This window comes from Macrobrachium nipponense, chromosome 43, assembly GCF_015104395.2.
Source record: "Macrobrachium nipponense isolate FS-2020 chromosome 43, ASM1510439v2, whole genome shotgun sequence".
Lineage (NCBI taxonomy): Eukaryota > Metazoa > Arthropoda > Malacostraca > Decapoda > Palaemonidae > Macrobrachium > Macrobrachium nipponense.
In genome coordinates, this window is record NC_061104.1 from 28,107,565 (window position 1) to 28,122,564 (window position 15,000).

General features: G+C 33.4%; 1 protein-coding gene across 1 annotated transcript in view; it reads left to right on the top strand.

The window, feature by feature from the left end:
• Window positions 1-15,000, top strand: part of LOC135213608 (protein amalgam-like) — a 38,310-nt gene that overhangs the window by 14,493 nt on the left and 8,817 nt on the right. The window contains exon 2 of the mRNA XM_064247633.1: window positions 13,787-13,890. Within this exon, the coding sequence (XP_064103703.1) occupies window positions 13,787-13,890 (104 nt within the window). The remainder of the gene's footprint in view (window positions 1-13,786; window positions 13,891-15,000) is intronic.

A 15,000-nucleotide genomic window follows, 5' to 3' on the forward strand; every position in this document is an offset into this window, starting at 1 on the left:
GAGAGAGAGAGAGAGGAGAGGGGGGGGGGGGGGGCGGGGATTGCTTCTTCTACCGCGGATGCCAAGGAATGCAGGACACTCCCTAGCCCCATTTGCCTCGTCACTTCTAAAAATTTCGCACCTGTGTCCCTCAGGAGAAAAGTTGGGAGCTTAATGTACATTGTTTACATAAAACGGAAATGAGGATATAGGGAGGATGATTCTATATTCAGGGTATAATTTGCGCTTTATATATATATATATATATATATATATATATATATATATATATATATATATATATATATATATATATATATATATATATATATGTATGTATGTATATAATATATATATATCACTCATATACATCTAGTTTAACTAAATTTAGAGAATATCGTAAAGAATATATTTTACACGCTCATGTGTATTTATAAAGTAATCCTTATATATATATATATATATATATATATATATATTATATATATATGATAGAAGCCAGGTACTATGTCGTACCTCTAAGTAGGGGATACAATCCACAATGAAGTAAATTTCTCTTGTATATGAAATATATATTCTTAAAGGATTAGCTTTCGACCATCAAATTGGTCTTGTTCACTAGTGAACAACCACGTTGATGGTCAAACTCTAATCCTTTACAACTATATATTTCATATTACAAGAGAAATTTACTTCATGTGGATTGTATCCCCATATATATATATATATTATATATATATATATACCGATTGTTTATCGATGTAACAAACCCCGTCTGGAAGTAGACGTGCCTGTATGTATGTATGTTGTATGTATGTATGTAGTATGTATGTATGTATGTGTATATATATATTCCGAAGTAGAGCGAATTAGATATTAAAGGACATTTGTAGCCTAATGCGTTTATATATATATATATATATATATATATATATATATATATATATATATATATATATTATATATAAACGCATTAGACTACTTATGTCCTTTAATATCTAATTCGCTCTACCTCGGAATTTATATGCTTTCATATATGTTAACTGAAGGGGACTTTTAGTTGATAAGAAATTTGTCGGCCCATGGGCGCAAACCACGGAACCAAAAATTCTGGATGCACAGTGATGCTCAAATCTGATGCGACACGATTCTTTTTGTATCGTCCAGATTCTCAGACTCAATGTGACGCTGCCAAGTAAGTTGAACTTTTATTTTATTTTCTAATGTCATACGTGTCGAAAAATTTGCGAATTCACAGCTAGCACTATTTTCCTTATGGTTATATAGCTATGATTCCTTACATGCATTGCTATAATTCGTAATCTGTGTGATTTGAACTGATTTTTTTTTTCTTCACATTGCTAAGTTCAAAGTTCGGTGTGATAAGGTTAGCGGCGCCGCCAATGACAGCGGACTTAATATGCTCCTCGGGCTGGTCAACATAACTACCTCTACAGCAATATAACAGTAGACCTAATAAGCTCAACAGTCATCACAACAACTTTTCAAAATAGGAATATGAATTACAACAAATTTTATTTGAATGTTGAAGTTTTAAGCTGTGTTTAAGCTGCCTGTATGTTGCAAGCTGATTTCTATAGGTCTAAAAAGTTATCTAAGCCTTCTGAGTTGTAATCAGTTACTAATGAATTTATTTGTAGCGATTACCTGCTTTTTGAGGAATAAAAGATAATGATGATTTCGATTATATGGAGATGTCTATTAATGGAACACTCGTTTTTTAGTTGCCTTAAAATATTATTTTCTTAAAAGTCCTTCTGCTCGCTTTTGGTGTATACTTTATTCTTTCATAGGGAAACTTGGAGTGCAAGAATGTGTAGATAACCTCATTTGCTTTCTGGCCAAAAGCTGTTAATATGAGATGTGAATGCTAAGCGTAAAATATAAAAACCTAACAGACCTAGGCCTAGGAACAAAATCTTGGATTTGACAAACGAATAATTGCCTAGGTGAATATTTGCTAGTAAGCCATCATTTTTTAATTGGTTAAGATTTTATTTGTATGAAAATCCAAATATTCCTCTAACAAACATAAAATAAGTGTTTTCAAGATAATTTAATTGTCGCTACTCATTGTAGACTTACGTATATTACACCAGGTGGTTCTTGTTACACTGCTCCACTCACACGTTGATATCAGTGGGTGCATTCTACTTTTGTATTGGCATATTTACGTTTTTTTCACCGTTTAGGCGTAAAAACAGTCAAATAGGACCATTTCAAATTTTATGATGGATTTGGAAGCAATATTAATGTTATGAAAAAATTTTTCGTTTTTTTATTTAACAATTGAACTGATGTTTCATGACGACTTCGTTTAGGTTAAAGGAATCAGTGATGAGTGAACGAAAGTTCTGGAAATATTTTGTAAGTGTTTATTCTGAAATTTGGTTCACCTGACATTTTGTTACAGTTTTGAAATATATGACAGAATTCACTCTCATGGAACATATTACGGCCTTATTGTACGCAATAATCGTGTTGTCGCATCGAAATAATAAATAAATATGGAGCATGTTAGGTTGCCATTTACTGAATTTTGAACGAAATCATATGCAATCATGTAGTATCAGTTATGAGCATAGCTGTACAGTGAAGCGCTTGGTTCCATGGTTTGCGCCCATAAGCCGATGAATTTCTTATCAACTAAAATTTCCCCTTTGGTTAACACATATGAAAATATATTAATTAGGAGGTAAAGTGAATTAAATATCAAAAGAGATTTGTAGCTCAATGAGTATATATGAATCACAGTGATATGATAAGACTATATATATACATACATACATTACATATATATATATATAATATATATATATATATATATATATATATATATATATATATATATATGTCATATCACATTACCGTTATTCATATACATACATCGAGCTACAAATGTCCTTTAATATCTAATTCACTCTACCTCGGAATTAATATATTTTCATATATGCTTAACCGAAGGGGAATTTTATTAGGCGATAATAGAATTGTCGGCACCGAGGCGCGAACCCAGGACACCATACAAATCCAGGAACGTCAGTAAAGCTTTTGACGTTCCTGGATTTGTATGGTGTCCTGGGTTCGCGCCCTCTGTGCCGACAATTCTATTATCGCCTAATAAAAATTCCCCTTCGGTTAAGCATATATGAAAATATATTAATTCCGAGGTAGAGTGAATTAGATATTAAAGGACATTTGTAGCTCGATGTATATATATATATCTATATATATTTATATATATATATAATAATAATATATATATATATATATATTATATATATATAATAATATGAGACAGAGAGAAAGTGTGCGGTAATAGTTCTAAACATGAAAAAACGGGAAATCTGACGAAAATTCGAGAGGAAGACAACCAGAAATTTATGTGTATGACTGTACATATTTGTCATCCCGACAACAAAGTTGTGTATTTTTACATGTATAAAATTAACTCGTACACCCGTACACACAACTCTTCAGTCGTCAGAATTTATTATGAAAAATCATTTCGAAGAAAAGCAGTCTAATGGACATCCATCTGGAGAAACGTGTTCTATATAAATAAATAAATAAATTATATGGTTTCTTTTTGTCACTGGAACCAACGCCTATTATTATTAATATATTATTATTTATTATTCTTATTGATTATTATTATTATTATTATTATTATTATTATTATCATTATTATTCAGAAGATGACAAGGGGAAACGTCTTTTATTCGTTTTATTCGGTGAATTTCAGCTGTGAATAATAAGTTAAGGTATGTATGTATTATATATATTATATATATATTAATATATATATATATATAATATTATATATATATATATATTATTAAGAATATACTGTTTTTTTTGTTTACATATCGTCAGCTATTTCTTACTCATACACCCGTACACAACTCTCTCTCTCTCTCTCTACATATACAAATATATATATATATCTATATATATATATATATATATATATATATATATATATTTGTATATATAGAAAGAGAGAGAGAGTTGTGTGTACGGGTGTATGAGTAAGAAATAGATGATGATAGGTAAACAGAAACAGTATATTCTTAATATATATATATACATAATATATATATATATATATATATATATATATATATATACACATGCCTTAACTTATTATTCATAGCTGAATTCACCCAATAAAAGACGTTTCCCCTAGTCATCTTCTGAATAATAATAATAATAATAATAATAATAATAATAATAATAATAATAATAATAATAATAATAATAATAATAATAATATAATAATAATAATAGGCGTTGGTTCCAGTGACAAAACCAAAGAAACCATATAATTTATTAATTATTTATACAGAACACGTTTCTCCAGACGGATGTCCATTAGACTGCTTTTCTTCGAAATGATTTCTCTTAATAAATTCTGACGACTGAAGCATCTCAATGCTGTTTCCGGCATGACCCCTCCCTTCGTAACTGGTTCATGACGTCACCACCGCGAGGAGAGGCGTGGTTCGCATCCAACGTGCTGCTCAAGGAGTGAATTTTTATCGAGTACTATCAAACTGGCGTCATCGAATAACAGAGGTCATCGGCAATTAATTTTAGACGCAAATACTCAAGAAAATCTGTTTTTATTAGCTTCGTTACGAGTTCGTTAGAATGTTGTTACAATCGTGTGACGATGTCGTTCCATTGTAACATCAAAAGTTTAAGCGAAGATGCAGTGCATTACTACTCTAATACCATTCGCCTTGCATTCTAATGCATTTTTATTTAGTAATTCGTAAGTTTATTTTGCATTTTCCAATATGAGAGAGATCTCTTCTTCTGTATTTCCTTTTACCTTCTCTTACTTCTTCCTAATGAACGCCATGTTCTTTGGAAGATTGACTTTCGAATCAATGGCTCCTGTGGTCTGGTTCCGTACGAATATCTTTCAACTTCTGAATAATAATAATAATAATAATAATAATAATAATAATAATAATAATAATAATAATAATAATAATAATAATAATAATAATATTTCGAACTTCCATTTGACTTCTAGTGTTCCAGCGTTTGACCTCCATATCCCATATGTATGTGGAAGTTGAGAACGCGAGGATCCACAGTTTATGTCATTCAAAGTACCATTATCTTCCCGAATAAGGAATGTTAACAAACCTCTCTATATTAAGGCGATATTTCACACGAGTCCATAAACACCTCTGTTACCCAGGCCGAACTTGATCTATGTGGAACTACCCATGTCAGTGACTTCTATATAAAATGAATTTATTTTCGAAAAAAAAAAAACTTACTTACATCTAACCCTTTTATCTATTTTTCATGCGCTACCTTTTTAAGCTTATTTTCCTACGACTGGCGATGTACTTCAGTAAATCTCACGAAAGCCATGCAATAACAGATTGTTTTAGTAGGGGCTAAGAGAGTAACTCTCTCTCTCTCTCCTCTGTATCTATCTATCTATCTATCTATCTATATATATATATATATATATATATATATATATATATATATATTATATAATATATATATATATATATAATATATCTTATGCGAATAATATTTAGCATATTAGATACGACAGGACCGCACACTTCACAGCATGTAAATCCCAACTGTTTCTTAACATAAGAAGATGAAGTTATTTGAAATATTAACAAAATGTAATTATAAAATTAAACTAATTACTATTTTGATTTAGTCAGCTACAGAGGCCTCGCCAATCAGCAGAAGAAGATAAATAAAAGTGCAATGAAATTCCACGATTAGAGATTTCATATCTCAAAATATTTAGCAATTTTCACAAATGCATAATATTATGATAATATAATGTAAGTCGCACCCACTAGAACACATAGGCACAAACTCACTGAAAATAAGTCCATCCATCTCCAACTAATTTTCTATTCTAGAACTGCTTGTTTCTTTTGCAGAGATTCAAGTTCGAACAATTTAATGAATAATTTGGAAGTGAAAGAAATCAGAAGGAGACAGAAAGAAAACCACTTTATTATCAGGGTTTTGGAAAAAGGCAATAAAGTGAAAATGAAAGTAACCATGAATTTATGAATTACATTCCCTCCTTCACAATAATTTATGGAATCAATTCCTCACATACAAAGGTATCTGCATAGCAGCAAATGCGTCTTACAAGGTAACGCTGGTAACTGTTATTATAATTTTAAAGATTTGAATCGTCTCTAGTAGTAGAATACTGGACAACTGTAACGGTATCAGAATACCATTATTAATATCATTATAATGATTATTATTGTAGGGACAAACATGTCCAGACTCTAAAGGGCAAAACTGCCCATTGCAGATGGCACTTGTTTACATAAAATGACGCTGTTGGACGTCACCGCGGCCCACATGCGCCAGACACATGTCTTCAAGAGCATCGTCCGCTAAACGTGATTCCTCTTATGTAATTTAAGGTCGTTGTTTCATCTCATGAAGACAGAGCGCTTTGTTTTTCAGAGTTCATTCAAGTTTACCCTGTTTAAACAAACGGGTAGTAGTCTTTTAGGTTGTTTTCAATAATGGGATTCTGGAAAATTTTGATCTTAATACTTGATTATAAACACACATACATATACATATGTATATGTGGTAATAAATTCTTATGTTAAAACAGGATACGTGTCAAGTATAAAAGGTCCATTAAAACACTCTGGTTTAAAGCTAAGGACTATATTTCGGGGGGCTAGCTTAGAGCTTAGTTCGTCCACCGAAAAATAGTCCTTAGCTTTAAACCAGAGTATTTTAATGGACCTTTTATACTTGATATATATATATATATATATATATATATATATATATATATATATATATGTGTGTGTGTGTGTGTGTGTGTGTGTGTGTGTGTGTGTGTGTGTGTACATGCAGATAGCTAGATATTATTCTCTGCATAAGTTTACAAAGGGGTTCATCCACGATCTACCTTGTCTGCGACATAAGTGTTGTATGTTTCAATTGCTATCCAATATCTTTATAGATGAAGGCAAACGAGGAGTCTGAGAAAGGACAGTAGATGGTAGATGTAGATGCAAGTGGATGGAGTGTGGAATGGTTGATGTTTACAGGTATTGCGGTTAGTAAAAGGAAAACTGTAGAAGTTGTGAGAAAGTCTGAGAATTTCTGAAAGAGGAGAAATTTGAGAAGAACGTTGTGACGGTCAGTGGAAACCGAGAGAAATGAATGATCATATGGATGCTGGAAGGATGGAAGCAGATCATCCGGATAAAAATACCTGTGAGTAAATATAACGGATGACAGGATGAGAAAAGACGTGAGTCACCGAATAGGTGAAGCAAAAAAATGTAGCAGGATGTGTGCAGAAGATAGGGAAGAAACCTAAATTATCTGTGGAAGCTAAGTTTGAAATGTATGAAAGGACAGTTGAGCCAACTCTCCTCTATGGAAGCTAGTGCGGTTATTAACTACAAATGACAAAAAACGTTTAACTGGTTGAAATGAAATATTTGGGTAGTGCATGTGGCATAAGAAGAACTGAAATGGCAAAGAATTTGTAGAGAAAACTACATAAATTAGGTTAGGTGATAAAACTGGCCAGAGTGTTTTGAGATAGTTTGGTCGTGTGGAAATAATGGAAGACGAAGGCTTGGTGTAAAGATTTTATAATTCCGAAGTGTTAAGATGGGAAGAGCAGAGGAAGATCAAGAAAGGGTTGGAAGGTGGGTGTGAAAAAGACACTGGAAAAGGAGGGCCTTTACATCGAGAGTGCAAGCAAGATTGGTCTGAATGGCACAGTATAGGCTATGCGTAGCTGGGTCCGATGTGCTGCTGTTGAACCTTCTTTGTAATTGTAAGAGACTGATATCGTGCAATTTTTCTGCACCAAGGTTCATCCACGATTCAGGGGATAACTTATGAACACAGCAGCGACTCATGTGTTGCTTATCTCTGGAAACACCCGAATATTAGGAAATGGACTAATGTCACTCAGCTCATCACGGTGGACGTAGGTTGATGCCGACGCTAATTACAATTTCCCGCTCTTGACGGGTAAAAAAAAGCACGGTAGATTCAGCCTCAACTTATACCTCTCATGAAGGCTCAATGGTTTTGAGCTTCGATTGGAGTCGTTGGTGGGTACTGTCGAGTGTTCGAAGCAATCAGATACCGATCCATTTATCACTTATATTTCCCCTTCTTTAATATTCCCAAAGTATATATACATGTAGTATATGCATATGTACACACATGCATATATATATATATATATATATATATATATATATATATATATATATATATATATATATATATATATATAAATATAATACTTTTAATCTTCTATTTCAAGAGCTTTTATTGACTAAAGTACACAGAAGGCAAAACATACATCGTAACATATAGAGAAAAATTAAACAAAAAACAAGGGGAACACCATTCTTCACACTACATAATGATCGTCAAAGAATAAACATGTGCGTGTTAATATTATATTGTTGTTGGGTAATATGTTTTGTAAATTACTGTATTGCCATTGAAGTTCTCATTATTGCTAGTTTGAATACAAACACTTTTCAGTAAGCACTTCCCTCAATTTCCCTGTGGAGCAAATCGCATATATATATATATATATATATATATATATATATATATATATATATATATATATATATATATATATATATATATATATATATATATATATATATATATATATATATATATATATATATATATATATATATATATACATATATGAGTATGAATTCGCTTTATAATTTCAAAGCTATTTCTAAGATATGTGCAACGGAAATGCAACTTAAGATTATAAAACATCACAGAATGTTTTATAATCCTCGGAACATACAGTGAAAAACTTTAAAGGCGTGCCAAAATAGTTTTCTTATAAATAAAATATTATGTCATAATGAGAAACAATTCATATAAATCTCACGGGAAGATTTGTTTGGTATTGATTTAGAGCGTGCCAATTTTATGCTGACGAAGTAACGAATAATTATTATTAATGTAAGGGAGTTTTCTAAGTAAAGAATGAAATACTGCTTGTCTGAGTGAACTTTCAAAGTAACGCATAAAATGTCTCTATTCAAAGGGACTTATTCAAAGTAAGGAATGAAATATGTGCAAGTACAGAATTTCTAAATTGTTTTTAAACAAAGAATGGATATTTCCAGATATAACATTTTCAAATTTAGTGTTTAATCACACTAAATACATGTTTTCGACCCTACTAAGACACGTTTTAATACATGTCGATAATAATAATAATAATAATAATAATAATAATAATAATAATAATAATAATAATAATCATAATATGGATGCTGGGTACCAACTCAAGAAAAGAGGCAACAGAATTAACCATCTGATGTTCATGGACGACATCAAGCTGTGAGGTAGGAGCATCAAGGAAATAGATACCCTAATCCAGACTGTAAGGATTGTATCTGGGGACAGCAGGGTGGAGTTGGAATAGAAAAATGTGCCTTGGTCAACATACAAAAGGGCAAAGTAACAAGGACTGAAGGGACAGAGCTACCAGATGGGAACATCAAACACATAGATAAGACAGGATACAAATACCTGGGAATAATGGAAGGAGAGGATATCAAACACCAAGAGATGAAGGACACGATCAGGAAAGAATATATGCAGAGACTTAGGGCGATGCTCAAGTCAAAACTAACTCATCGCCGGAAATATGATAAAAGCCATAAACACATGGGCAGTACCAGTAATCAGATACAGCGCAGGAGTAGTGGAATGGACGAAGGCAGAACTCCGCAGCATAAACCAGAAAACTAGGAAACATATGACAATATATAAAGCACTACACCCAAGAGCAAATACAGACAGACTATACACAACACGAAAGGAAGGAAGGAGAGGACTACTAAGCATAGAGGACTTGCTTTAACATCAACAACAGAGCACTGGGGCAATATCTGAAAACCAATGAAGACGAGAGGCTCACGAGTGCATGGAAAGGACTGATAAAAATAGACGAAGTCCCAGAAATATACAGAGACAGGAGAATGACAAAGAGAACAGAGGAATGGCACAACAAACCAATGCATGGACAATACATGAGACAGACTAAAGGACTGGCCAGCGATGAAAAAATGGCAATGGAGACAGAGGGGAGAGCTCAAGAAGGGAACAGAAGGAATGATAACATCGGCACAAGATCAGGCCCTAAGAGCTAGATATGTTCAAAAAACGATAGATGGAAATAACATCTCACCCATATGCAGGAAGTGCAATATGAAAACGAGACCATAGACCACATAGCAAGCGAATGTCCGGCACTTGCACAGAACCAGTACAAAAAGAGGCATGATTCAGTGGCATAAGTCCTCCACTGGAGACTGTGCAAGAAACACCAGCAACCTTGCAGTAATAAGTTATACGAGCACTAACCTGAAGGAGTGATAGAAAACGATCAGGCAAAGATCCTCTGGGACTATGGTATCAGAACAGATAGGGTTATACGTAAAAATAGACCAGACGTGACATTGATTGACAAAATCAAAAAGTATTACTCAAATGATGTCGCAATACCATGGGACACCAGAGTTGAAGAGACAGAAGGGAAATAATGGATAAGTGTCAAGACTCGAAAATAGAAATAAGAAGGATATGGGATATGTCAGTGGAAATTGTGCACATAATCATAGGAACACTAGGCACGATCCCAAGAGCTCTGAAAAGGAATCTAGAAAAACTAGAGGCTGAAATAGCTACAGGACTCATGCCGAATAGTATGCTCCTAGAAACGGCCCACATAGTAAGAAAAGTGACGGACTCCTAAGGAGGCAGGATGCAACCCGGAACCCCACACTTTAAATACCACCCAGTCGAATTGGAGGACTGTGATAGAGCAAAAAAAAAAAAAAAAAAAAAAAAAAAATAATAATAATAATAATAATAATGACAACATTTTAAAAACAATTTTTCCACAATAATTCTTCCATATGACATTAATATTTTACGGGTCTTGCACGTACTTCACCTTAACCCTTGCCGTCGTCCATTTCCTTTAAGTTTAAAGCAACAGAATGAAGGTTCTTTAACCAGAGTTTCAGGTCGGTTTGCAACTTCCCTGGATCTGGGATTTACTATCAATGAATACATTACATCGCAGACACGCAGCTGCATAACTATTAGGGAACGAACAAAATATACATCTAATTCCAGAACTGAATCTTTCAAGAAGAGAGGTCGAATGACAATAGATTTTTATATTTTTTACTTAAAGAAAGTTGCATTTGAAGATAAAACTCATTATTTAATCATAAGATAATTTCTCGAATCGTGGACCTCGTTATATTTATTGCTAAAAGTAAGGGAATCTTTTAAAAAGTAAATGGAATTGTGTGAATGGAGGAATTTGCAATGATTGAGTTCAAGACAGTGGAGCTAAAATTCTTAATGCCTACAATTGCTCTACAAGTTTTGTAGTCATTATCAACATATTTACATATATAATACAAATATCATACATACATCTTTGTCATCTATATAAGTTCCTTAACGTTTGATTTAAAATTCATCTGTTTAGCTTTTCTCTAACATTTTTGGGAAAATGTTCATCATCTCTAACTTATTGTACGAATCGTATACAGTTTTTCAGTGTATGCTTTCTCTATAAAAATCTACGTGAGTTATTTTGTATTGAGTTTTTTTTTTCGTTAATTTTCAGTATATACTGGATGTTCAATATTATTCAACTGTTCGTTAAGCAGGTTTTGGTTTTGTCTGTTACATAAAAAAAAGATATGAATTCTCCTGGTAGTCATGTGATGTAAGACACACAGTAAAGCCCTCTAAGGGGACGGTTCAATCATCCCCTTAATTGCTGTGTTAAGGGCCAATCAGATTACGTAAGCGGAAACAAATGAATGACGTCGGGCGTTAATGACTACCGTTTTAAAAGTTCGAGCGTCGATAAGTGATGGTTCTCGTTTCAATTCCTCGTTTAGTGTTTGTTTTGTGGTTCTGTTACTTTCGTCGTCATTTGGAGCTATTTTCCTCCTCTTGGTTTCACCCTCGTTTTTCCCCATATTGAAAAAAATAGAATTTTAATAATGATGATGATAACAGTCATCATCATCAATTCATCATTTTCATCACTTCTTCTTCTTATTATTATTATTAGTTGTAGTAGTAGTAGTAGTAACTTCTTTCCTGGGCACATACAGTTTCCATAAAACTAATGCCTGTGTGTGTAGAGAGAGAGAGAGAGAGAGAGAGAGAGAGAGAGAGAGAGAGAGAGAGAGAGAACATATGCTGAATACGGAAATTCAGGGAAACAACTCTCTTTAGGATATCTGGTTCTTGTTCTGATACTTATTCAAAATTGTTCTACCAGGATAATTCGCGTCATTTTCAAAGGCCGAAACCGAATGCAAAAATGAAAAAAATATGAAATCAAGCCAATAAAGAATTTCCTGAATTATACTACAAATCAATAATCTATCACACTAATTACTGAAGAAATAAACTCAACTGAATAGGTAATTAAGAATACAGAATTACATTATTTGAATGGTTAAGTAGGATCGAGCGAATCTTGAAATATTATAACTTGCTCAGTATCACGAGATAAATTAGGCATGGAAATTCCCCTGCATAAATCCTAGCTTGGAATTAATATCACTTAAGCAATGATTAATAAGCAAGGATTCTTCAAATTTCCTCAAACAATATCTTCATTGTTACTTATTCCACACGTTTTGCCAAACTTTGGAAAATGCATTAAAATTTAAATACAATAAACAAATATCTAGAGTATTTGCATCAACAGAAAGAAACATTGCACAGGTTTTATAAGGAAAATATTCTGTATGCTTTTCACATATCTGAAGCGAATATACTGAAAGGTCTACAATTTAAAAACTCTTTATTGTATACATTTTACGATTTAAAAAAAAATTGTATACTATATTGACATTGTCAAAATTTAACTTTTTATTAATTTTTCAGGTCTTAAACTACCCACTGAGCATGTATCATACATTTTTTTTATTCATGTAACACAACCAACAGACCGTGGAGTAAATAAGGACATTGAACACGATCTTGGATTCTGGGTGCAATGTTGATATATAATTGGCCATGAAAATTCCGCAGAGTTTACCGCAACTGACCCCCATTTACTCAAAGATCTCTCTCTCTCTTTCATAGTTCATGGATGCGTGCCTATTCTAAACACCACCACCACCAACAACAACAACTGACAAAGGAAACGTTTCGTAAACTATCAACGGATTGCTGTATCATATTCTTAAAACCTCCAATTTACCAGTGGCAAACTGTTTCCACGTAGGAAAATTAGCTCCGGTTTGTGCAAACTCAAGTGGTTTGTGATTTTGTAATACCAGTTGCCATTTTCGTCTGTATTACTTCTGTGTTTAATCCTTTATTGCTGGTGTTAGTTGCTACTGATCGTTATTCATATTATAGCTTATTCCTGGTAGGGCTATTAATATTATCATTATTAAATCCGTCTTTTGGGATTAAGTCAGCTCTGCACACCTGTTTGCAACCCACCACAGTCGACTAATGACCACGGACATAATTCACCCTTAAGATCACCACAGACACAACGTAACTGAACAAAATGTTCTAGTGTCCCTGGATTCGAACACGTGACCTTCGCCGGTGTGAACGTGCCCTGAACAAGTACCCATTATTCCATTGGTCTTATTATTATTGTTGTTAGTATTATTCAAACTAGTCTCCAGCCGTTAAACAGGTATTATTATAATCATTATCATTTCAGGTTGGTCCTTCTGTCAAGACGATCAGTCCATCAGAAACGTCTCTGTGCCCTTCGGGAGTGACGTCAATTTAACCTGCACTGCCCATGAGACTGAAGGGCATTGGGTATGTAGCCTTCGCCTGTTCTTAGTTCAGTGCTGTATTTATTATTTGTATTTTTCTTTAATTCAGGGAAAGTACACAAACAAAGAAACGTTCGGTTTAAGAAGGACAGAGCAAGATAACGGATGACAAGATAGGATGTACTGGGATATGGCGGGAAAGGATAAGATAAAATACAATCTGGATAAGATAGGATGAAAGAGTATAGTCTAGGATATAAAACAAGAAAGGAGAGTACAGCGCAGGGCACTAATAAACAAACAGTGGTGTTGTATTGGACAGGATGAGACAGGAAATTACAGAATAAAATGAGGGAAGACAGAATGAAAAGAATGAAGATATGAAAAGATAGTACAGGAATGGTTAAGATATCTTATCAAACAAGTGCAAGATTGCGTGATACAGCAAAAGACAAGATAAATTGGGATCGTGTAAAATATGAATGGGAAAGATACGATTAGAATGAATTGGATATGGAAGAAAGGATATAACGAAACAAGAGAGAAATGTGATGGTATAGGTAAGTGTGATAAGAGGCTGGAAAGGATAGATAGGACAGCATAGGAAATTGTAGCCTGGCATCGACAAACCTACGTGTCAGGCTAACCAACGTCAGCATTAAGGAATAGGATATCTTAAGCTAGACGATAGGTGAATAGTGTCCGACAAATAATGGAGTTCCGGAAACGTAGACTCACTTCCCTTAGAGGCGGGTGAGAAGGATAGTAGAGGGAGGTAGAATGCTTATAAGATCCACCTGTAAGATCATACAGGGAGTGGTGATCCTGTGTTCAATAAGGAAACTGTCAGGTATCTGTAAGGGTTAGTCTAATTTGGGTTAATCCGACCTTTTGTCAGCTCAAATCCTTCCACGAAGGCGTTAATGGAGAAACTAGGCCTGATATGCGCCTCTGGACTCACCCCACACCGCCCCCACCCCATTTAACTTAGCAGAGGTATTTGTAGGTACTTTTTGGATTAGGATTATTTTTTGCTTACTCTTACATGCCTACACTGCGCATGTGAATATATACTATATATATAAATGTATATATATATATATATATATATATATATATATATATATATATATATGTGTGTGTGTGTGTGTGT